At 46.7% G+C, this 22877-nt stretch overlaps 1 protein-coding gene across 1 annotated transcript in view; it reads left to right on the top strand.

Annotated features, from left to right (window-relative positions):
- Nucleotides 1-3432: 3432 nt before the first annotated feature.
- Npc1l1 (NPC1 like intracellular cholesterol transporter 1) overlaps nt 3433-22877 on the top strand; it is a 29425-nt gene continuing 9980 nt past the window's right edge. The window contains exons 1-11 of the mRNA XM_090332814.1: nt 3433-3480; nt 3910-4032; nt 4164-5692; nt 8211-8311; nt 8670-8842; nt 9061-9189; nt 10735-10917; nt 12938-13052; nt 13231-13358; nt 17871-18011; nt 18232-18321. Of these exons, the coding sequence (XP_090188940.1) occupies nt 3433-3480; nt 3910-4032; nt 4164-5692; nt 8211-8311; nt 8670-8842; nt 9061-9189; nt 10735-10917; nt 12938-13052; nt 13231-13358; nt 17871-18011; nt 18232-18321 (2760 nt within the window). The remainder of the gene's footprint in view (nt 3481-3909; nt 4033-4163; nt 5693-8210; nt 8312-8669; nt 8843-9060; nt 9190-10734; nt 10918-12937; nt 13053-13230; nt 13359-17870; nt 18012-18231; nt 18322-22877) is intronic.

The raw sequence follows: 22877 nt of genomic DNA, 5'->3' as shown, positions 1-22877 counted from the left end.
TCCATTCGGAGTTAATTCTAGTGCAAGGTGACAAAGAAGGATCCAACTTTAGTTTTCTGCAGGTGCTTAACCAGTTTTGCTAGCACAACTTGCTGAAGAGGCTGTCTTTCTTCCATTCTATTTTTTTGGCTCCCTTGTCAAAGATTAGGTGGCCATAGGTCTGTGGTTTAATATCTGGGTCCTCAGTTCTATTCCATTGGTCTTAAGGCCTGTTCTTGTGCCAGTACCACGCTGTTTTGAGAATTATAGCTCTGTAATAGAGTCTAAAGTTTGGAATTGAAATTCCTCCAGCGCTGTTCTTTCTGCTAAGAAGTGTTTTTGCTGTACGGGGTCTTTTATTATTCCATATGAAATTTTGAATTGCCTCTTCTATTTCTTTAAAGAATGCCATTGGGATATTGATGGGTATTGCGTTGAATTTGTAGATAGCCCTTGGCAAGATCGTCATTTTCACAATGTTGATTCTTCCGATCCAGGAGCATGAGAGGTTTTTCCATTTCCTTAGTTCTGCTTTAATTTCCTTTTTTAGGGTTTTAAAGTTTTCGTCAAAAAGGTCCTTTACATTCTTAGTTAAGCTAATTCCTAGGTACTTTATTTTCTTTGAGGCTATTGTGAAAGGAGTTTCTTTCCTGATTATTGCCTCGTTCCTCTCACTGTTGGCGTAAAGGAAGGCAGTTGATTTTTGAGGGTTGATTTTATAGCCTGCTACTCTTCCAAAGTTTTGAATCAGCTCAAGGAGCTTGGGAGTAGAGTCTATAGGATTCTTTAAATACAGAATCATGTCATCTGCAAAGAGGGATAGTTTTATTTCCTCTTTCCCTACTTGGATCCCCTTTATGCTTGCTTCTTGCCTTATTGCACTGGCTAGGAATTCTAGTACTATGTTAAAGAGTAGTGGAGAGAGTGGGCATCCTTGTCTCGTTCCTGATTTTAGAGGGAATGGCTTTAGATTTTCACCATTAAGTGTAATACTAGCAGTAGGTTTCTCATACACAGCCTTTATTACATTGAGGAATGTTCCATGGATTCCTAGTTTCTCCAGAGCTTTTAACATAAAGGGGTGTTGGATCTTGTCAAATGCCTTTTCCGCGTCTATTGAGACAATCATGTGATTTTTGTCCTTGCTCCTTGGGCTTTCTCAAGGTCAGAGCTCTACCACTTGAACCACGGCAACACTTTCAGCTTTTTCTATATATGTGGTACAGAGGAATTCAAGTCAGGTCTTGGTGCATGGCAGGAAAGCACTCTACCACTACACCAAACTCCCAGCCCAGTATTTTGTTCTTTTTTTGGGGGGGGTCAGTTGTGAGGCTTGAACTCTGGTACTGTCCCTGAGCTCTTTAGCTCAAAGGCTATCGCCCTACCCCTTGAGCCACAGGGCCACTTCTGGGCTTCTAGTGATCAAGTAGAGATAAAACTCTCACAGACTTTAGTGCCCAGTCTGGCTTTGAACTGTGATCCTCAGATCTCAACCTCCTGAGTAGCTAGGATTGCAGGTGTGCGCCACCGTGCTGGCTAGTATTTTATTTTTAATGGATAAGAATTTACTCTTATAAAAACCTGAAATGCACAAGGCACATGTATGGTGAGATTGTGAGCCAGATTGTTACAGTTTGTACTTCAGAAAAGATGTAAGGAGACCACAAATTTGAACCCCACCTGTCTGTGGGCTGGGTGCAAGTGGGCTCTGGGGGCCCCACCTAAAGAAACAGACTGGAAACATCCAGTCTGGTGGTGATGCTGTGGCCACTTTCTTGCTTGGTGATTCTTGACAAGAAGAGGCCTAGGAATAGAAATCATTTTTAAATGACCCAGGCTTCCCCTGATTTTTTTTTTTGCCAGTCCTGGGGCTTGAACTCAGGGCCTGCACATTGTTCTTGAGTTTTCTCAAGGCTAGGGCTTTACCACTTGAGGCACAGCTTCACTTCTGGCTTTTTTTGTGCATGTGGTACCCAGGGATTGAACCCAGGACAAGAAGAAGTCCCAGGGACAGAGTCATTTTCAAATGACCCTGTGTGTGTGTGTGTGTGTGTGTGTGTGTGTGTTCCAACACTGGGGCTTGAAATCAGGATCTCATACTCTCACTTGGCTTTTTTTTCTCCTTTCAGTGCTCAGGTGCTCTACCTCTTGAATCACACCCCTATTTTTGGCTTTCTGGTGGTTAATTGGAGATAAGTATCCCGTGGACTTTTCTCCCTGAGCTGGCTTTGAACATCCGAGTAGTTTGGATTATGGGCATGAGACAGTAGTACCCATCTGTCCCTTGCTTATTTACCACTCCACTGCTATCACATTGGATCACCTCACAGATAAATAATTTGCACCAGGATTTTAGTCTCCAGGTCTGTTTTTTGAGGTCTGTTTTTTGTGGGGGAACTGGATGATATCACCTCAGAGTGGGACAGAAAGAGACCATGGTGCCATCTAGGAATAGAAAGTGCATTTCCTAGTGCAGCACAGGGGCTGTCCTGGCTCAAGCAGAGGCCTTGGGCTCTCCCCCTCCATCTCCATTATCTCCTGGCCAAGACTGTCTGCCAAGTGCAGCCAACATCTATGAAGCACAGGAGACAGCCAGGCTGGGCGGCTGAAGCTGTCTCAGGCTACCCAGAGGCTGCATGAGTGGCCTTCAGCATTATCAACAGCAATAGGGGCCAAGGTCCTGGCCCCTTCTGTTGATAGCAGGAAGGCCTTAAAGCTTCTTATCAGGAATGATCCAAAGGTGTGTGCCATGGACTGAGGCCAAGGTGGTACAGGGCCCCCACCCAGGGCCCCCAGTTAGGAATGGCCAAGTGGCAAGCAGAAGGTAAGAGAGGCAAAGTGGGGAAGAATAGCAAGATGGGCAGAGAAGTCTTAAGTGGGATATTCCTTCATTTTCTTCCCAGAAGGACTCTTTGGTGCTGTCACTCCACCCTAACTATCCTTTTGTTATCAGGCTGTTACTATTAATTTACAACAGTTGCTAAGGATGACAGTACAGAGGTTGTGTCTGAACGCATGATATTTCCTGGTTGTACGAGGTGGTTGGCTAAAGTGTGTATGTGTGTTTGTGTGTGTGTGGGGGTTAGGTGGAGCTGGGAATGGTATAGATGACTAATGGGCCTGGTCCCACCTCAGACTCTGGTCCTGGTGCCCCCTTTAGCACCCTTTTAGCAGGAATTGAGTGGGGTGGGGGCATGAATCACCAGGCACTCCTGGTTACACTGGGGAGTGAGTAGGGACCCCAGTGCGCAGAATCTTCCTTAGGAAGCTTAGTTAGGGAGGGGGGCATGGGATATTGTCACCGAGAGGGAGGAGAGCAGGTGGATCATTAACCAGCACAGTTCAGCCTCATTGGTCCCAACCTGGCCAGACCAGGGCTCTCACTGGGGGAGGAGGCTGCCTTCCTGGGCATTGGCTTGTCTCCAGTACAGCCTGGCCCTCCCTGATCCTGGGATGGCGGCTGTCTGGCTGCTCCTGGCCTTGCTCCTGCTCCAGCCTTTGGTGAGTCCAATGCTCGAAACAACCCTGAAATGATTCTCATGGAGGAAAGGCCAGTTGGGTATCAGTTAGGGGCTGCTGTGTGACTGGGGGCTGGAATGTGTGTGTGTGTGTGTGTGTGTGTGTGTGTGTGTGTGTGTGTGTGTGTGTGGAGGAGACATTGTCCCAGAAGAGGAGCACCTGTAGAGTTGAGAGGCGCCTCTGCTCTGTCATTAGTGGCTAGGGCTTCTCATGAACCTCACCTGGGTCTTCCTGGGGGACTGAGAGGAGGTCCTGGCTTTCACCCATGTGAGTCGTCACTCGTGCATATGGTTGATGGTGTCTGGATATAAGCAGAGGGTGGGTCAGGGGGCTCTTGCACTGCCTAGAGGGTTGGCATGCAGCTTGGGTGACAGCCATGTGGGCACCTCTGCCCTCTTGTTGGCCCCTCAGTTCTTCCTAAACTGTAGTTTATCAGCTCAGTCCCAACACAGTGGATCTTTGAGCGACTCCATTATGCTCAGGAGTAAAGGCTACACCCCAGAAGCTCCCGACAGCTCTCCCAGTCCCCTTGCTGTGGGTCATGCCATCGTCATATTCCCTCTGGCCCCACACTGAGTGGAATATCTGGCTGTGGCAACCACACACTCCACGTGTGTCATCCACAGAGCCTGGGACCCATATGTGACATTGCTTTTGTTCTTCAGGCCCAGGGGGAGTTGTACACACCCATCCATGAGCCTGGCTACTGCACTTTCTACGAGGAATGTGGGAAGAATCCAGAGCTGTCTGGAGGACTCACATCACTGTCCAATGTATCCTGCCTGTCCAACACGCCAGCGCGCCTTGTCACAGGTGAACACCTGACTCTTCTCAGGAGCATCTGTCCTCGTCTCGTCAGTGACACTGGTGACATCTATGCCTGCTGCTCGGTCAAACAGCTGCTAGCCCTAGAGAAGAGCATGTCCATCACCAAGGCCCTTCTCACCCGCTGCCCGGCCTGCTCTGACAACTTTGTGAGCCTCCACTGTCACAACACCTGCAGCCCCAACCAGAGCACCTTCATCAACGTCACCCGTGTGGTCTCACAGGGGACTGACCAGCCCCCCGCAGTGGTGGCCTATGAGGCCTTCTACCAACGTAGTTTTGCAGAGAAGGCCTATGAGTCTTGCAGTCAGGTACGCATCCCAGCCGCTGCCTCACTGGCCGTGGGCACAATGTGTGGTGTGTATGGTTCTGCCCTCTGCAATGCGCAGCGCTGGCTTGACTTCCAAGGAGACACAGGGAATGGCCTGGCACCACTGGATATCACCTTCCACCTCTGGGAACCCAATCAGGCCCTGGAAAGTGGCATCCAGCCTCTGAATGGGGAGATTTCACCCTGCAATGAGTCTCAGGGCCAAGACATGGCAGCCTGCTCCTGCCAGGACTGTGCTGCATCCTGTCCCGTGATCGCCCGTCCTCCAGACCTGCGCCCCTCCTTCTACATGGGGAAGATGCCAGGCTGGCTGGCCCTTATCATCATCTTCTGTGCTGTGTTCGTGTTGCTCACTGCTATCCTTGTGCGCTTTCGTGTGGTTTCTGACAGGGCCAAGGCCAAGATGGAGGCTCCCCACGTGACTCCAAGTGGCACTCACAAGCACAGACTCTCTCCCCATAATGTCCTAGGCCAGTTCTTTCAGAAATGGGGCACAACCATAGCCTCATGGCCACTGACTGTCCTGGCTGTATCTGCCGTGGCAGTCTTGGCCTTGGCAGTAGGCATGATCTACCTAAAAATTGTCACTGACCCTGTGGATCTGTGGTCAGCTCCCAAGAGCCAAGCCCGGAAGGAGAAAGCTTTCCATGATGAGCATTTTGGCCTCTTCTTTCGAAACAATCAGGTTTTCCTGACAGCTCCAAACCGGTCCAGCTACAGGTATGACTCCCTGCTTCTGGGGACCAAGAACTTCAGCGGGATCCTGTCCCTGGACCTACTGTTGGAAGTTCTGGAGCTGCAGGAGAAGCTGAGGCACATGCAGGTGTGGTCGCCTGAGGCCCAGCGCAACATCTCCCTGCAGGACATCTGCTACGCACCCCTCAACCCGCACAACACCAGCCTCTCTGACTGCTGCGTCAACAGCCTCTTGCAGTATTTCCAGAACAATCGCACACTCCTGCTGCTCACAGCCAACCAGACACTGTTGGGCCAGACTTCCCAGGTGGACTGGAGGGACCACTTCCTCTACTGTATAAAGTGAGTCCTCTATGGTTCCAGAGAAGAGCAAGTGGTAGCTGCTGTGGCAGCCTGGGCATGGAGTCAGGTCTTCAGTACCGAACTTCAGGGACCCAGGCAGCTCCCACATGTTCCATCCTGGCCTGATTCTCTCTGCACCTCTTCTCTGGCCCCACGACCTTTACATCCACTCTTTGTAACAAGCTGGGAGTATGGCCTAGTGGTAGAGTGCTTGCCTAGCATGCAGGAAGACCCAGGTTCGATTCTTCAGTACCACATGTGCAGAAAAAGCCAGAAGAGGTGCTGGGGCTCAAGTGGTAGAGTACTAGCCTTGAGAAAACTCAAGGACAGTGCCCACACACTGAGTTCAAGGTCCAGGGCTGGAAAAAAAAAGGTTGTATATGGCTGTCATAGCCTTTGTACTGCCATTGCTTGCTTGCTTGCTGCTGCTGCTGCTTCTCCTCCTTTTGCTCCTTCTCTTCCTCCTCCTCCTCCCTCCTCCTCTACTGGTACTGGGGCTTGAACCTGAGGCCTGAAAGCTTTTGGTGGTTAATTGGAGATAAAGATCCTACAGACCTTCCTACCCCAACTGGCTTTGAATTGTGATCCTCAGGTCATAGCTTCCCGAGTAGCTAGGATTGTAAGTATGAGCCACGAATGCTCGATCATTTTTCTTTACTTATATCAGTGACATGCCTTGCATGGGACAGAATAGAAAAAGGTGCCTTTGATCTAGCTCATGATTGTGGCTCGTCTCTGGCTCCAGACCTTGGTCTAGGCAATTCAGTTCAGATCTCATCCACATCCTTCACTGCAAGGGGTTCTGTTCCTGGCTCTGTCGGTTCTGAGTGGTAGAGACAAAATGCTGACAAGGTTAGTGGGCCAAGGAAAGGGTGACAGGCTGATCTGCAGCATCAGAGGTTCCTGAAGGTAGGAGTGGAGCAGAGCTCATTGAAGTGAGTTAGTTAGAGATCCTCCCAACTCCCAGGGTCCCTAGGCCACACCCACTCTACAGTCCATTGAATTAGTGGAGCGCCAGTTCCCTTTACCACCAGCTCTCTACCTTCTGCCTGGTTCAGAGTATCTGGGCCAGGAGCCAGCGACTGTCCCTCAGCAATGGTAGGACAGAAAAGAGCTGTTGGCTGTCCCAAGAAAATGTCAGTGGTCAAGTGACCACTGGTATGGTATCTTTATTTTGATTTTGTACGCTCACAACATCAGAGGCGGTTCGATGGCAACTCATTCCATAGATGGGGAAACTGAGAGCCATGGTGATCACAAGGTTGCCTAGCAACCTGTACTCCCAGCTTGAGCTGTGTGCTAACTCTCTCACTTACTCAGAGCTGAGAAGGCCAGTGGGGAGCTTTGCCCTGGTGTCTGAGTCTTCCAGAGAGGTGCTCTGTACAGATAGTTAACGTTGAAAGAGAGAAGCTTGCCCAAGGGTAGTGTATGGTGAGTTGTGGACACAAGGTTCCTGGACTCCAAGGTCCAGATGTTCAACTCAAGCTCTGGGTAGGAGGAGACTGAGGAGGTGCACTAAGAGCAGAACAGGAGAATATAGCTTAAATCCAGGCTTCCCGAGTGTGATACATATCTGGAGATCAAATAGTGACAGGCCAGACTGTGGGAGGGAGCTCACAGTGAAAACTGCCTCCAGCCCCTCCCTGCCAAAGGAGGCATTCTGGGAATGGGAAGCACCTTCACTCTGTGGATTGGAGTCCACATGAAAGCTTATTACGAAGAGAATCAGGGGCCGGGAGTTTGGCCTAGTGGTAGAGTGCTTGCCTAGCATGCACAAAGACCCGGGTTCCATTCCTCGGTACCACATACATAGAAAAAAAGCTGGAAGTGGTGTTGAGGCTCAAGTGGTAGAGCTTGAGCCTTGAGAAAGTCAAGGACAGTGCTCAGGCCCTGAGCTCAAGCCCAGGACTGGCAAAAAGGAGGAGGAGGAGGAGGAGGAGGAGGAGCAGGAGGAGGAGGAGGAGGAGGAGGAGGAGGAGGGAATCAGGGCTGTTACAGTGGCTCAGGCCTGTAATCCTAGCTTCTCAGGAGACTGAGATCTGAGGATCAAGGTTCAAAGCCAGCCCAGGCACAAAAGGACTGGAAGTGGGGCTTAGCTCAAGGGTAGGGTGGTAGCCTTGAGCTGAAGAGCTCAGGGACAGCACTCAGGCAGAGTTCAAGCCCCATGACCCACCAAAAAAAAAAAAAAAAAAAGAAAAAAGAAGAGAGTCAGGGGCCTGGAGTGAGGCCAAGTATTAGAGTGTTTGCCCTGAGTTTAACTCCTTGGTACCACATACACAAAAAAAGGCTAGAAGTGTTACTGTAGCTCAAGTGGTAGAGTACTAGCCTTGAGAAAGCCTAGGCCCTGAGTTCAAGCCTCAGGACTGACAAAAAAAAAAAAAAAAGGAGAAGAAGAGTCATTTACCACCTGCTGGGTCAGACAATTTGTACAAGTGCCCCCTCTTCTCAGGATGCTGCAGGTCAGGGATGGGCCAGGCAGGGCCAGAAAAGCCTCCTTCCCTTTGTGATCTCCCTCCAGTGCCCCCCTCACCTACAAAGATGGCACATCCCTGGGCTTGAGCTGCATTGCGGACTACGGGTCTCCTATCTTCCCTTTCCTCGCTGTGGGGGGATACCAAGGTAAGCTGGATGGACCCTGAGAGGCCACAGAAGGGGCAGTATTTGGGGCAAGAATGGCACTTTGCTCATCTTCTGGAGCTGCTGACTGACAGGGCTCTATTTTTTAGTGTCTGACCTCAAAGGTCTTGGCTTTGGTTGAGAGAGAAAAATGCGGGCTATGGAACGAGGCTGTGCTCAGTATGAGAAAGCGGAGATGAGCACGAGAGGAGAAGCAGGAAGAAACAGGGGTGCAGCTGGTGGGGGAGGACAGAATAGGGATGGGTGCAGCTGGAGGGGACAGGGATGTACCTGGAGAGAGTGAGTATGCTTAGTAAGGAGGATGGTTCGCCTAGAGATGGACCGAATATTTCTTGTCCAGGGAAGGACTATTCAGAGGCAGAGGCTCTTGTCATGACCTTCTCCATCAACAACTACCCTGCCGATGACCCCAGATTGGCCCAGGTCAAGCTCTGGGAGGAGGCCTTCCTGAAGGAGATGCACGACTTCCAGCAGAGGACAGCTGGAAGGTTCCAGGTGGCCTTCATGGCTGAGGTAGGGGCTGCAGGGTCCCTGACTCTGTGATTGCAATTCCAGTGGTCCTGAGTAGGTTTCTGTGCCTCCTTCCTGATTCTATCTCTTCCTGGGCAGCCCTAGGCCATGACTGTGGAGATATGATGCTTGTGTTAGCTATTCCTAGAGTCTCACCAGATCTTGGGCAGGGAGCCTAGAGACCCCGTGCATGGGCAGCAAGCTGGTTGATATGTTCGCAGCGCTCTCTGGAGGATGAGATCAACCGTACCACCCTGAAGGATCTGCCCATCTTCACCAGCAGCTACTTTGTCATCTTCCTGTACATTGCCCTGGCCCTGGGCAACTACTCCAGCTGGGCCCGAGTGCCGGTGAGAATGGGAGGAGGGGCACAGCGAAGCTTTCCTGGGGCCTAAGATATCACAGATAGATCTTCTGGAACTTTGCTAACCTCAAAATAGCAAGCTGGGGGTTGGGGATTTGGCTCAGTGGAAGAACACTTGCCTGGCAAGTATAGGGCCAGAGTTTGGTCCTCAGCTCTGAAAAAATAAAACAAAACAAAAGAGTAAGCTGTTCACACACACACACACACACACACACACACACACACACACACTATATATATATAATATAAATATATGTCCACAAATATATAATATGTATCCACACAATATATATGATACAAAAATATATGTGCAGGGGCAAGGAGTTTGGCCTAGTGGTAGAGCGCTTGCCTATCATGCATGAAGACCTAGGTTCAATTCCTTGGTACCACATACATAGAAAAAGCTGGAAGTGGTGCTGTGGTTCAAGTGGTAGAGCTCTAACGTTGAGAAAGCCCAAGGACAGTGCTCAGGCCCTGAGTTCAACCTCCGGAACTGTAAAAAAAAATGTAATATATATATATATCCACAAAATTATATAATATATATCAACACAACAAAAACTACACACACACATACACACACACACACACACCCATACCCACACACATACCCCCCCCACACATACCCCCCCCACATACACACACACACACACACACACACACACACACACACACACACACACATACACAGAGTCCTGGCCCAGGTGCTGTTTCCTAGCTTTTTTTTTAGCTCAAGGCTAGCACTCTACCACTTGAGCCACAACTCTGCTTCTAGAAAACAGGAAGTGGGGCTTGGCTCAAGGGTAGAGCAGTGGCCTTGAGCTGAAGAGCTCAGGGACAGCAACAAGGCTGACTTCAAGCCCCATCATATACACACACACACACACACACACACACACACACACACACACACGAGTTGATTGGAGTTAAAAGTCTCACCAGAGGGGCTGGGAATATGACCTAGTGGTAGAGAGCTTGCCTACAGTGCATGAAGCCCTGGGTTCGATTCTTCAGTACTACATACACAGAAAAGACTAAAATTGGTGCTGTGGCTCAAGTGGTAAAGCTCTAGCCTTGAGAAAGTCCCAACTCTTTCTGTGTTATGTGGTACTGAGGAATCAAACCCAGGTCTCTGTGCATGTTAGGCAAGCATTCTACCACTAGGCCACACTCCTGTCCCAGACTGTGAAACTTTTATCTCCAGTTAACAACAGAAAGCTAGAAGTGGACTTATGGCTCAAGGAAGAGAGTCCCAATCGAGTGAAATAGCCAAGGGATAGTACCCAGGCCTGAGTTCAAGCCTCAATATTGGCACTAAAAAAAGAAAGAAAGAAAGAAAGAAAACAAAGAAGAACGTGAGCAGGTCGCTTGTCTTTGCAGAGGGACTCAACTGAGCACCCTAAGGTGATCTCACAATGGGTGGCACTGAGCACCTGCACCAGCACAGACTGCCCCATCACCCACCCAGCCTGGGGAGAGGAGAGGGTGGAGACCAGTGGGGACTGGGAGATTGAGCCTTGCTACATTACAGGTGGAATCCAAGGCCACGGTGGGCCTGGGTGGGGTGATGGTGGTGATGACAGCAGTCCTAGCTGCCATAGGCTTCTACTCCTATTTGGGCGTGGCCTCCTCCCTGATCATCATTCAAGTGGTACCTTTCCTGGTGCTGGCCGTGGGCGCTGACAACATCTTCATTTTTGTCCTCGAGTACCAGGTAAGAAAGGACAAGTTCTCCACCATCCATCTCTAACTCCAATATCCTCTCCAGACAGAGCCTCACTTTCTATTTGCTGAGCATTTATTTTCCCTATCTTTTTCAAAATTTTGTTGGTTGTGGGCTTGCACTGTGGGCCTGGGCAGTGTCCCTGGGCTCCTTTTGCTCAAGGCTAGGGCTCTACACTTGAGCCACAGCACCACTTCCAGATTTTTATTTTTATTTTATTTTTTGCCGATCCTAGGGCTTGAACTCAGAGCCTGGGCACTGTCCTTAACCTTTCTCAAGGCTAGCATTCTACCACGTGAGTTATAGCACCACTTCCAGTTTTTTCTGTGTATGTGGTACCCAGGAATCCAATTCAGGACGTCATGCATGCTAGGCAAGCACTCTACCACTGGGCTGCACATCTGGCCCCACTATCAGCTTTTTCTGTGATTCATTTGGAAATAGGAATCTCACAAACTTTCTTTCCTGGGCTGGCTTCAAACCAAGATTTTTCAGATCTCAGCCTTCTAAGTAGCTACGATTACAGGTGTGAACCACCAGTGCCTGGCTTTTTTTTTTTTTTTTTTTTTTTTTTGTGGGTCATGGGGTTTGATTTCTGCCTGGGCGTTGTTCCGGAGCTCTTTAGCTCAAGGCTACTGCCCTATCCTTGAGCCAAGCTCCACTTCTCGTTTCTAGAGGTTAACTCGAGATAAGAGTCTCAGGTCTTTTTGTGCCTGAGCTGGCTTTGAACCTAGATCCTCAGATTTCAATTTCCTGAGTAGCTAGGATTACCAGCAGAGAGCCACCACACCTGACTCCCCCCCCTCCAAGGCATTTCAATTCATCCAGTCATATTATGAATATAATGCCTTTTGATCAATGCCCCTCCTTCCATTGTTCCTCCCTATCTTTCCCAATCCCACCCATATCTTCAAGTTCTGTAGTTCAAAGTTTGGTGTTATTGTTATTGTTGTTGTTGTTTTGGTCAGTCCTAGGGCTTGAACTTAGGACAGTGCTCTGTCCCTGTGCTCTTTCACTCAAGGCTAGTGCTCTACCACTTTGAGTCATAGTGTCCCTTTCAGTTTTCTGGAGGTTAACTAGAGATAAGTGTCTCATGAACTTTCCTGCCTGGGCTGGCTTTGAACTGCAAGCCTTAGATCTCAGCCTCCTGAGTAGCTTGGATTACAGGCATGAGCTACCAGCACCCAGCCTAGTTCAAAGTTTGTATAATGTACCTTAACTACAATGACTGCACATGCTCACCCTTTCTCCCTCCATTTCTGTTCCCTCTATTACCCTCTCCCCTGTCCCCCACCAACAAAACATTTTTTTTTTCTGGGTATTCTTTTTTTTTTTTTTGCCAGTCCTGGGCTTGAGCTCAGGGCCTGAGCACTGTCCTTGGACTTTCTCAAGGCTAGAGCTCTACCATTTGAGCCTCAGCACCACTTCTGGCTTTTTTCTATGTATGTGGTACCAAGGAATCGAACCCGGGTCTTCATGCATGCTAGGCAAGCACTTTAACCACTAGGCCAAACTCCCGGCCTTTTTCTGGGTATTCTTAAAGAGTCCTTTATACATGGGCACTCAGGGCTATTTTGGGAGAAAACAGCATGGATTGATATAAATGTATTCATCTTGCCTGTTTCAGGAGGCAGAGCGGGAGTACATGGGCGGAGGAAAATGTGTGTGAACTTGTTTTCTGTTAAACCCACACAATGTCTGGGGGACACTTTCTGTGTTGACACATTTGAGCCACCTCCTATCTTTATGCCATGGTGTGGCACCTTATGGCAAGCACAAATCAGAATCCGTTTAGCCTCTCCCGGAAGGGCTGATGTTTAGGTAAACTGGGAACAACAATCACCTCCTTTACTTCTGCTTAGAAGTAAAAAGCGAGCTTGTGTTAACCTGTCTCTAGAAGGTCAGGCACTTCCTCAGGGTTGGCCGTGACTCTGAGTACTTCTTGTCAGCCCTTCTAGCCTTCAGGGAACAATGGCACACCTTGTACTCTCTGCCTCTTGTTCCCTCACAGAGGATGCCGAGAAAGCCTGGGGAACAGCGAGAGGCCCACATTGGCCGAGCCCTGGGCAGTGTGGCCCCCAGTATGCTGCTATGCAGCCTCTCTGAGGCCATCTGCTTCTTCCTAGGTAAGCTGGCCCAGCCCCACCCATTAGGCCAAGGGAAGTCAGGAATTCTCGGAGGACAGTGGAGAGTGGCAGACTCATTTCCCCCTTCTCTCTGCATGCTGTCTGTGTAGGCATTCACTCTGCCCATGATACCAGGGTGCCCTCACCACTGTCTCTCCCCTCCTCCCCCCCCCCACAGGAGCGCTGACTCCCATGCCAGCTGTAAGGACCTTTGCCTTGACTTCTGGCCTGGCCATCATCTTTGACTTCCTTCTGCAGATGACTGCATTTGTGGCTCTGTTCTCTCTGGATAGCAAGAGGCAGGAGGTGGGAACAAATCAATCATGATCAAAGAACCTGCTCTGTGTGAGCCCGGATCTTGGCTGGGGTTCACCATTACAGATAAGACTCAGAGATTGGGGTGGGGCAGGAGTATTGTGCTGGTACTGTGCTGAGTATTTGGGGTCATGTAATCCCCCATTTCCCAAGGAAAGGTAACTTTTTGAAATATGGTCAAACTTCTAAAGCACACAAGGTTGGAAAAGAAAATGAGATTTATTTCTTTGTTTATGCCAGTGTTTGAACTCAAAGGCATGCCCCTGTTTTGCTCAAAGCTGGTGCTCTGTCACATGAGCTACATCTCCACTTTCAGTTTTTCGGTGGTTCACTGTAGATGAGAGTCTCATATGGGCTGGGAATGTGGTTTAGTGCTTGCCTAGCATGAATTTTAATCAATAGATTTAAACCAAAATTTTACTCAATAGATTTAACCAAAAAGTTTTCATTCTCCAACCCCCCCAACCCCCGAACACATCTTATCCTTTTCTTGCCAAACCCCTAAAACAAGATGGCTTGCTGTGTACTTTAGGAGAACAATTAAGCCCTTGACCTGTTGGTCCCAATAAATTTTTAAAAATTTAAAAAATTTTTTACAAAATTTTATGCTCAAAACCTTTTTATTACATGACAACTCCTAGGCCTATATTACTTCATGTAACTTATAGTTTAAAGCAAGGCACTAAAAATGCCTAGAAGGATATTATCCTATTCCATAAACACATGAAAGATTTGGTCCTGGCCTTTGCATTAGCTGTCAGTATGCTTGCACATGCAAATATCCGTATGCCAGTGAATTTTGCCCAAAATTTCCACAAATTTGGAAAAAAAGGAGCAGGTATAAAGCACACTAACAAACAATTAGCAGCTAAAAATGCCACGTCTAACCACATCCCCACGGGTTAGAGCAGTGATAAAAATTAAGCAATAAAAGAAAGTTTGACTAAGCAATACTGATTTAGGGTTGGTAAATTTCGTGCCAGCCACCCCAGAGGATGTCCTGATCCAACATTGAGGTTGTAAACCTTATTATCAATATGGACTCCCCAATAAGATTGCGCTGTTATCCCTAGGGTAACTTGGTCCATTGAGCAGTTTTCTGGATCAAATGAAGACTTTTTGGAAACATTGACTTGTAGATCTAAATATTAGTCTTTCAGAGATTATGTTTTACTCCAAGGTCACCCCGACCAAAAATTTTAATTCTTGAGTAACTATTTATTGTTTCTTGTTGATTAAAAATTTTAAGAGTAGGGGCCGGGAGTTTGGCCTAGTAGTTAAAGTGCTTGCCTAGCATGTATGAAGACCCGGGTTCGATTCCTTGGTACCACATACATAGGAAAAAAAGCCGGAAGTGGTGCTGAGGCTCAAGTGGTAGAGCTCTAGCCTTGAGAAAGTCCAAGGACATTGCTCAGGCCCTGAGCTCAAGCCCAGGACTGGCAAAAAAAAAAAAATTTAAGAGTATAGAATTATTTAACCTCCATAGGGTCTTCTCGTCTTATTAGGAGGTTTCCACCTCTTCACGGAAATGTCAATTTCATTGATCAAATGTGAGAGATAGTTAAACCCTCGTTGCGCCATTCATACAAGTCCTTAATTAGAGAACAAATTAGAGAACAAATGATTATGCTACCTTTGCACGGTCAGAATACTGAGGCTGTTTAACTTCTGTCACTGGGCAGGCAATGCCTCTAATACTTTTCATGCTAGAGGTGATGATTTTGGTAAACAGACGGGGTTTATGTTTGCCGAGTTCCTTTCACATTTTTTCATCCTTCCTTAAAAGCACTCCGGTGCTGAGTTAACATATTTTATAATTTAACTTCAAGGGGTATGATTAAGTTATTTTGATGTTAACTATCAGTGATTTATTCATTCTGATATAAGCTTGTGCTAGGAGACTAATAGTCTTATTACTCATATTAACAGTATTTCATCTAGGTTTTGCCAGATTAGACCACTTATGTCTTTTTGGGAGATTTATATTATTAGTTGAATATTGTTTGTATTATGAATGGTTGAGCTTAAAGGCTTTCTTACTTGGTGGCTGCTCTTAGGCCAACTATGGGTTTGTTAAGTATGTCTCTCCAATGAAGGTTGTATCCTTTATTTAAAAAGCTGTACCTTTTAAGATTAACATTAAAACTTACATACCATTTGTTGAATATTGGTTGGTATGTTTTAAGCAGAACTAAAATTCATTAATGGGCAACCAGCTATCATCAGGCTTGACAGGTCTTTCACCACTACCTCTGAATCTCCTCACTATTTTGCTACATAGACGAGTTGACTCTACTATGCTGTTCATGGGTAGCTCGTCTGGTTTTGAGGTTGATGGCTGTAGTTCTCTTTGCCACAAAATTTCTAGTTATTTCATTATGCAAAAGGTATAAGGTTTAATTTTTGCTTTTTATTACTTGTTTCAGTCTTTCATCTTTCCCTTGTGGAACTTTCTCTATAGTGCTTACAATTGTTTTAATTTCCTATCACCTATACTAGTATTTATTTTAAAGTAAATGATTTGGTTTATTGAATTTTATTGATTAATTTATTTTTGATAAAAGGATTGTTCAAAGTATCCACTTGTTTGAATTCTTCTGAGTGTATGTCAGATACTTTTACATAGCTATACTTTGGTTATTCCAAGCGCACTTTCCAGTACGCTTATCTTGTTACCACTTGTCTCCTCTAGTCTCATGTTAACAAGTAATATAGGCATTTTTGGTGTTATTATGAGGTATTGAGGAGGGTGACAGGCCGTGTGTGCATGCTTCATTGCTCTATTCAATTGAACACTCTAGTTTCAATTTACTACTAAATCCTCCTTCGTTCTCTAGATTTCAAAGAGAATTCCGTGGTGTTCTGTCTACAGAAAATGTAGCCCATTGCACTTCACTTCATCGGCTACACCTTGACCTAACTTTTTTATTAGTACATAATGATTTCACTTACTAATGTTCCTTTTTAGGGTTAGCTGAGGATGGTGGTATATAGGCTGAATTAACAAGAAGTGGTAAGGTGGATCGGGGTTTATCAATTACGGAACAGGCTCCTCTAGGTGGATATAAAGCACCGCCAAGTCCTTTGAGTTTCTAGCGGTTGCTTGTAGTTCTCAGGCGAATAAGTTTGTTATATCATTTATTTATGTTTATGGCTATACATAGTGGGGTGTCTAATCTCAGTTTGTTCTATAGCTTTAGTGCTGCAGCTATTATAAAACTACTTTTGTTGTTTATTTTCCCTTTAACTGATGCTTTTTACAGCTTAATCAGGCTTTAGTTTTACTTGATGGTTCTTTTTAGCACTCTTTACACCGTTTTCCGTTAACTAGGGTTAATTGTATGACCATGGTGGCTGGCATGAAATTTACCAACCCTAAATCAGTATTGCTTAGTCAAACTTTCTTTTATTGCTTAATTTTTATCACTGCTCTAACCCGTGGGGGTGTGGTTAGACGTGACGTTTTTAGCTACTAATTGTTTGTTAGTGTGCTTTATACCTGCTCCTTTTTTTTCCCCCAAATTTGCAGAAATTTTGGGCAAAATTCACTGGCATACGGATATTTGCATGTGCAAGCATACTGACAGCTAATGCAAAGGCCAGAACCAAACCTTTCATGTGTTTATGGAATAGGATAATATCCTTCTAGGCATTTTTAGTGCCTTGCTTTAAACTATAAGTTACATGAACTAATATAGGCCTAGGAGTTGTCATGTAATATAAAGTTTTTGAATATATGATTTTGTAAAACATTTTTTAAATTAGTGGGACCAACGGGTCAAGGGCTTAATTGATGTCCTGAAGTACGCATCAAGCCATCTTATTTTAGGGGTTTGGCAAGAAAAGGAGAAGATGTGTTGGGGCGGGGGTGAGGGGGTTGGAGAATGAAAACTTTTTGGTTAAATATACTGAGTAAAATTTTGGTTTAAATCTACTGAGTAAAAATTTGGTTTAACTTTATGTTATGTCCTACAAGCATGAATTAAATAACACCTTTTAGTTGTCACGTGCTCGTGTAATATTAGTCTAAATGTCCAGCTACGATTTCCCTGGGTTCCATTCCTCAGTACCACATAGATAGAAAAAGCTGGAAGTGGCACTGTGGCTTTCGTGGTAGAGCAATAGCCTTGAGCAAAAGAAGCTCAGGGACAGCGCCCAGGCAGTGAGTTCAAGCCCCAGAACTGGCCAAGGAAAAGTCTCACAGTCTTTCTTGCCTGAGCTGATTTTGAAGCAGTGAGCCCCAGACCCCAGCCTCCCGAATAGCTAGGATGATCGACATGAGCCCCCACCTCCAGCTAGGCACGAGATGTTGACAGAAGTTGAGCTGGAGGCTCTGTGATGATATGAAACTCAGAGAATGGACTAAGGTGGCCAGTGAAGACGAGGAGAGCAGCATACTGGGTATCCCCAAAATGCAGTGATGGTGTCGCCTGTCGCCTTCATTCCTCCAGGAGGCAGTTTCTAGAACAGTGATTCTGAGACACTGCCTCCGCTGGCTCCCAGGCTTCCCGCCTTGACTGTTGCTGCTGCCTGGCACCTCGGGATCTGCCTCCATCTGAGCAAAACAAGGAGGGGCTCCTGCTCCGCTTCTTCCGCAAGAGATACGCTCCTTTCCTCCTCCATCGGCTCACGCGCCCTGCCGTGGTGAGTGGGATGTGGGTCGATTTCGGCCGAGGGGCCCCTACCCCCAAAAGCAGGGGCGGAGGAGGGATGGATGGCTTGCCCAGGCCCAGGGGCTGAGGGTCAGGGCTGGGCCCCGAAGCCTCTCACCTCCAGGAAGCCCCCCGGGCCTGCGGTGGGTGCGCACGTGGGGATGAGAGGGGCTCTTGGTGGGAAAGTTCTCACGCGCTGCTTTCCTCTGCAGATAGTGCTGTTTCTGGCCCTGTTTGGAGGAAGCCTCTACTTCATGTGCCACATCAGCGTGGGGCTGGACCAGGAGCTGGCCCTGCCCACGGTGAGCCTGGCGCCTCTCCAGCCATCGTGGCGCTTAGATTTGGGAAGGGCAGTAGCACTCGGAATGTGTGCGAATGTGTGCAGGAGGAGCGCAGAATTTTACCCCGGCAGACCGGGGTGGAGGAATCCCAGTCTGCGTCTGGAAGTGCTAGAGCTGAGAGCCGGCTTCAGGCCACGGTAGGAGCTGTGCCCCGCAGTTTTAAAGCTGGCCACGCTGGACAGCTAACAGTTTAGTTGCCAGTTGACTGATCTACATGTGAAATCATCACAGACATTTGTGATTTTCTTTCTCTTTCTCTTTCCTCTTATTCCTCTCCCCTCCTCCTACTCCATTTCCTCTTCTTCTTCTTCTTCTTCTTCTTCTTCTTCTTCTTCTTCTTCTTCTTCTTCTTCTTCTTCTTCTTCCTCTTCTTCCTCCTCCTCCTCCTCCTCCTCCTCCTCCTCCTCCTCCTCCTCCTCCTCCTCTTCTTCTTCTTCTTCTTCTTCTTCTTCTTCTTCTTCTTCTTCTTCTTCTTCTTCTTCTTCTTCTCTTCCTCCTCTTCTTTTTTTCCTCTCCTTTTCCCTCTCCCTCTCCCTTCCCTCCCCCTCCCCCTCTCCTCCTCCTCCTCCTTTTTCCATCCTCTTTTTTCTTCCCCATTCACTTTTTTCTTCTTCCCATTATCCTAGTTGGTATGAAGTAGAATCTGTTTCATTGTATTTTTATAGTGGTTGTTGTCTTTGTGTGTGTGTGTGTGTGTGTGTGAGTTAGGGTCACTATGTTGCCCAGTTGGCCTAGAGCTCATGACCCTCCTGCCTCAGCCTCTCCAATGCTGGGATTAAAGGTGTGCCTGGCTTTGCTGTGGTTTTGATTTGATTTCCCCTAATAATTTGTAATGCTGAATATGCATGTGCTTTTGGCTATTTGTCTGCCTTCTTTTAGAAACAAGTCTATTTAAATTCTTTGCCCATTTTTGAATGAAGTCATTTTGGTGTTGTTGTTTGAGTTGTAAGCATTCTCCAGATATTCCGGATATCAAGTATTTCACAGATACCTGACAGAAAAACATTTCTCTATTTCTGTGGTTTGCTTTTCTACTCTCTTGGCAATGTTCTTTTATGTGCACAATTTAAAAATATTCATAAAGTACTGTTCAATTCTTTTTCTCTTGTTGCCTGTGTTATATCAAAAAAAGAATCGTCAAATTCAATGCCATGAACTGTTTCCATTTTTCCTAAAAGTTTTATAGGTCTTAACTTAGGTCTTTCTTTCCTCTTTCCTCTTGCTTGCTTTCTCTTTTTCCCTCTCTCCCTCTTTTCCTCTCTCCCTCTCTCTTTCCCCCTCTTCCACCCTCCCTCCCTTTCTACCCTTTCTCTCCTTCCCTCCCTCCTTCCTTCCTTCCTCCCTTCCTTTCTCTCTTCCTTCCTTCCATTTCCTGTCTTCTTTTCTCTCCCTTCCTTCCCTCTCTTCCATCCCTCCCTCTTCTTTCTTTCTTTCTTTCTTTCTTTCTTTCTTTCTTTCTTTCTTTCTTTCTTTCTTTCTTTCTTTCCTAAGGATTGAACCAAGGACTGAGGACCTCACACATTCTAAGTGGTAATAAATAGGGCTTGAACTCTGGGCCTGGGCGCTATCCCTGAGCTCTTCAGCTCAAGGTTACCACCCTACCCCTGGGCCTGGATGCTATCCCTGAGCTCTTCAAGTCAGGGTTACCCTACCACCCTACCTCTGGAACCACAGCCCCACTTCCCGTTTTCTAGTGATTATTGGAGATAAGAATCTTACTGTCTTTTGTGCCCAGGCTGACTTTGAACCTTGATCCTCAGATCTCAGCCTCCTGAGTAGCTAGGATGACAGGCGTGAGCCACTGTACCCGGCTTCTTCATAGTTTTTTTTTTTGCAAATTGATTTTTTTTTGGTGTGGTATAGGGGTTTGAACTCAGAGCCTTGAGCTTGCTAATTTGGCAAGTACTATTCGAACCACATCCCTAGCTTTCTTTTTCCTCCTCCTCCTCCTCCTCCTCCTCCTCCTCCTCCTCCTCCTCCTCCTCCTCCTCCTCTTCTTCTGCTTCTGCTTCTGCTTTAGTTTTTTGGAGGGAACAGGGTCTTACATTTTCACTCTGACTAGCCTCAAACCATACTCCTTTCAATCTCTGTCTCCTCAGTAACTAGGATTACAGGCATGAGCCAGACTGGAAATAGAATTCTTGATAGGTTTTTCTTCAACACTTACAAAATTTACTGTCATTGTCATGGTACACAGAGGCGTTTCCATCTCATAAGTCAGTGCTGTCCCTGTGCTCTTCTGCTCAGGGCTAGTGCTCTATTGATTTGACCACAGCACCACTTCCCATTTCCTGGTGGTTAATTGGAGTCTCCCAGACTTTCATTCCTGGGCTGGCTTTGAACCTTGATCCTTAGATCTCAGCCTCCTGAGTAGCTAGGACTATAGGCGTGAGCCACTAGGGCCTGGCCCTAGAATTTCTACTTCTATTTTGTGTTTCATTTTTATTGATTCTCCAAAGATAAAGTCTTTGTCTAGCAAGTCTGATGCCTGTTCTTTTTCAGGGACAGTTTCTGTTGATTTTTTTCCCCTTTGAATGGGCTATATTATTTTTTCTTGGTATGTTCTGTCAGTTTTTGTTGAAAAATGGAGATGTGAGTCTGATCTGGAGCTCAGATTCTCAGCCTGCCACAAGATTTGCTCTTTAAAAATTCATTTCATTTTGTTCATTGTTTTTGGTGTTTCTGTGATAGGATCAACCTGAAGTATAAAGCTGATACTTTTTTTTGTCAGTTGTAGGGCTTGAACTCAGGACTTGGGCTTTGTTCCTGAGCTCTTTTGTTCAAGGCTAGCACTCTGCCACTTTAAACCCCAGCTCCACCTCTGGTTTCTGAGGGGTTAGTTTGAGATCCAAGTCTCATGGGGGACTTTTCTGCCCAGGATGGCTTTGAACCACGATCCTCCAATCTCAGTCTCCTGAAAAACTAGGATTACAGGCATAAGCCATAAGCACCTGGCTAAAGCTATTACTTTCTTTGATCTGTTCTGACCTTGTATCTTTCTCTGGGCACAGGCGATGCCTGTTTACATTTCCCTGTATATGCAGTTGCTTTCGGATGTCATGGTTTAAAAATATATGTCCCCTCTCCCCCAAAAAAAGAGAAAGAAAGGAAACAGTCCAAACAGGTTCTTAGCCTTTAAGTAGCATGAATATCACTTCAACTGAAGGTTGAAGAGGTTGCATCCACAGTTGTGGGACTTGCAATAATGATGGCCTGCTTGCGTCTGTACTGGTAAAATCACAGACAGTGATTAGCGGTCAGAACATGGGCCCTTGATAGTTGGAGGACAGGGTCATGTGCCTAAGTCATGTGCGTGTTTATGTTGCTTCTGGAATGCATACACAGCTGCATGCCTACGCCGGGAGTGGAGAATAGTTCCTGCTACAGTGCTAAGAGCTGAAATTGATCAAAAGTAACCATAATTATCATCCAAGCCTTATCCCGGAAGCTCACTAGGCTCAAACGATCCCAGACTCTAAAATAGGCATATCAAACAGACTCTGCCAGCGCAAATGTTGTGTGGGCAGGAAGACAGGTCCATGATACTTCCAACTCTTCCATCTTCCCCAGTGCTTTTCTGTTATAGAAGGGAACAGCATTGAAGAAGTCTGGAGGATGACCTCAAGTGTGTGTATAACACATATTCACATATGCATGTGGTCATAAGCCAACTTATCAGACTGGCTATAGAAAATTGGGAAACAGCCAGGCACTGGTGTAATCTCAGTTACTCAGGAGGCTGAGATCTGAGGATCTCGGTTCAAATAGTCCATGAGACTCTGTTCTCCAGTTAAGCACCAGAAAACTGGAAGTGGTGCTGTGGCTCAAAGTGGTTGTGTTAGCCTTGAGCTGTAGAGCTCAGGGACAGTACCAAGTCCCAGAGTACAAGCTCCATGACCAGGAAAAACAAACAAACAAACAAACAAACAAAAAACCAACTGGGGAACATTGGTAGTTCAAGTCCCTTGCTATTTAGGAAGCTGAGATCTGGAGGATCACAGTTTGAAACCAGCCTAGGCAGAAAAGTCTGACTTTATCCAATTAACCAGCAAAAAGCCAGGATGGAGGTATTGCTCAAGTGGTAGAACACTACCCTGAGCTCCTAATTCAAGCCCTGGTACCAGAAAGACATAGGATTGGATAAAGAGGGGTAAAATTATGTGCATGTGCATGCTTGTGTGTTTTGCTCTGAATTTACCTCTGTGCCTACCCTCAGGTTGTTTATCTCTGGCTGTGGGTAGTTTTGTATGTACCTCTCTGCATATGGTTTCCTATTCTATCTGTTTTTCCTATTGTACATGTCTCTAAGTGCACCATTAAGTACACATTTTCCTATATCTCTGTGTACCTCTGAGTGCATCTTTGAGCATGCATCATTTCTTCCTCCTTCTCCTCCTTCACCATTTCAGGGCCTGGGCACTGTCCTCAGGCTTTCTCAAGACTAGCATTCTACCATTTGAGCCACAGCACCACTTCCAGCTTTTTCTGTGTATGTGGTACCAAGGAATCGAACCCAG

Source organism: Megascapheus bottae, chromosome 5 (assembly GCF_031878675.1).
Source record: "Megascapheus bottae isolate mThoBot1 chromosome 5, mThoBot2.hap1, whole genome shotgun sequence".
Taxonomy (NCBI): domain Eukaryota; kingdom Metazoa; phylum Chordata; class Mammalia; order Rodentia; family Geomyidae; genus Megascapheus; species Megascapheus bottae.
Note: the sequence above shows the minus strand (reverse complement) of the source record. Positions and strands in the feature narration are given on the sequence as shown.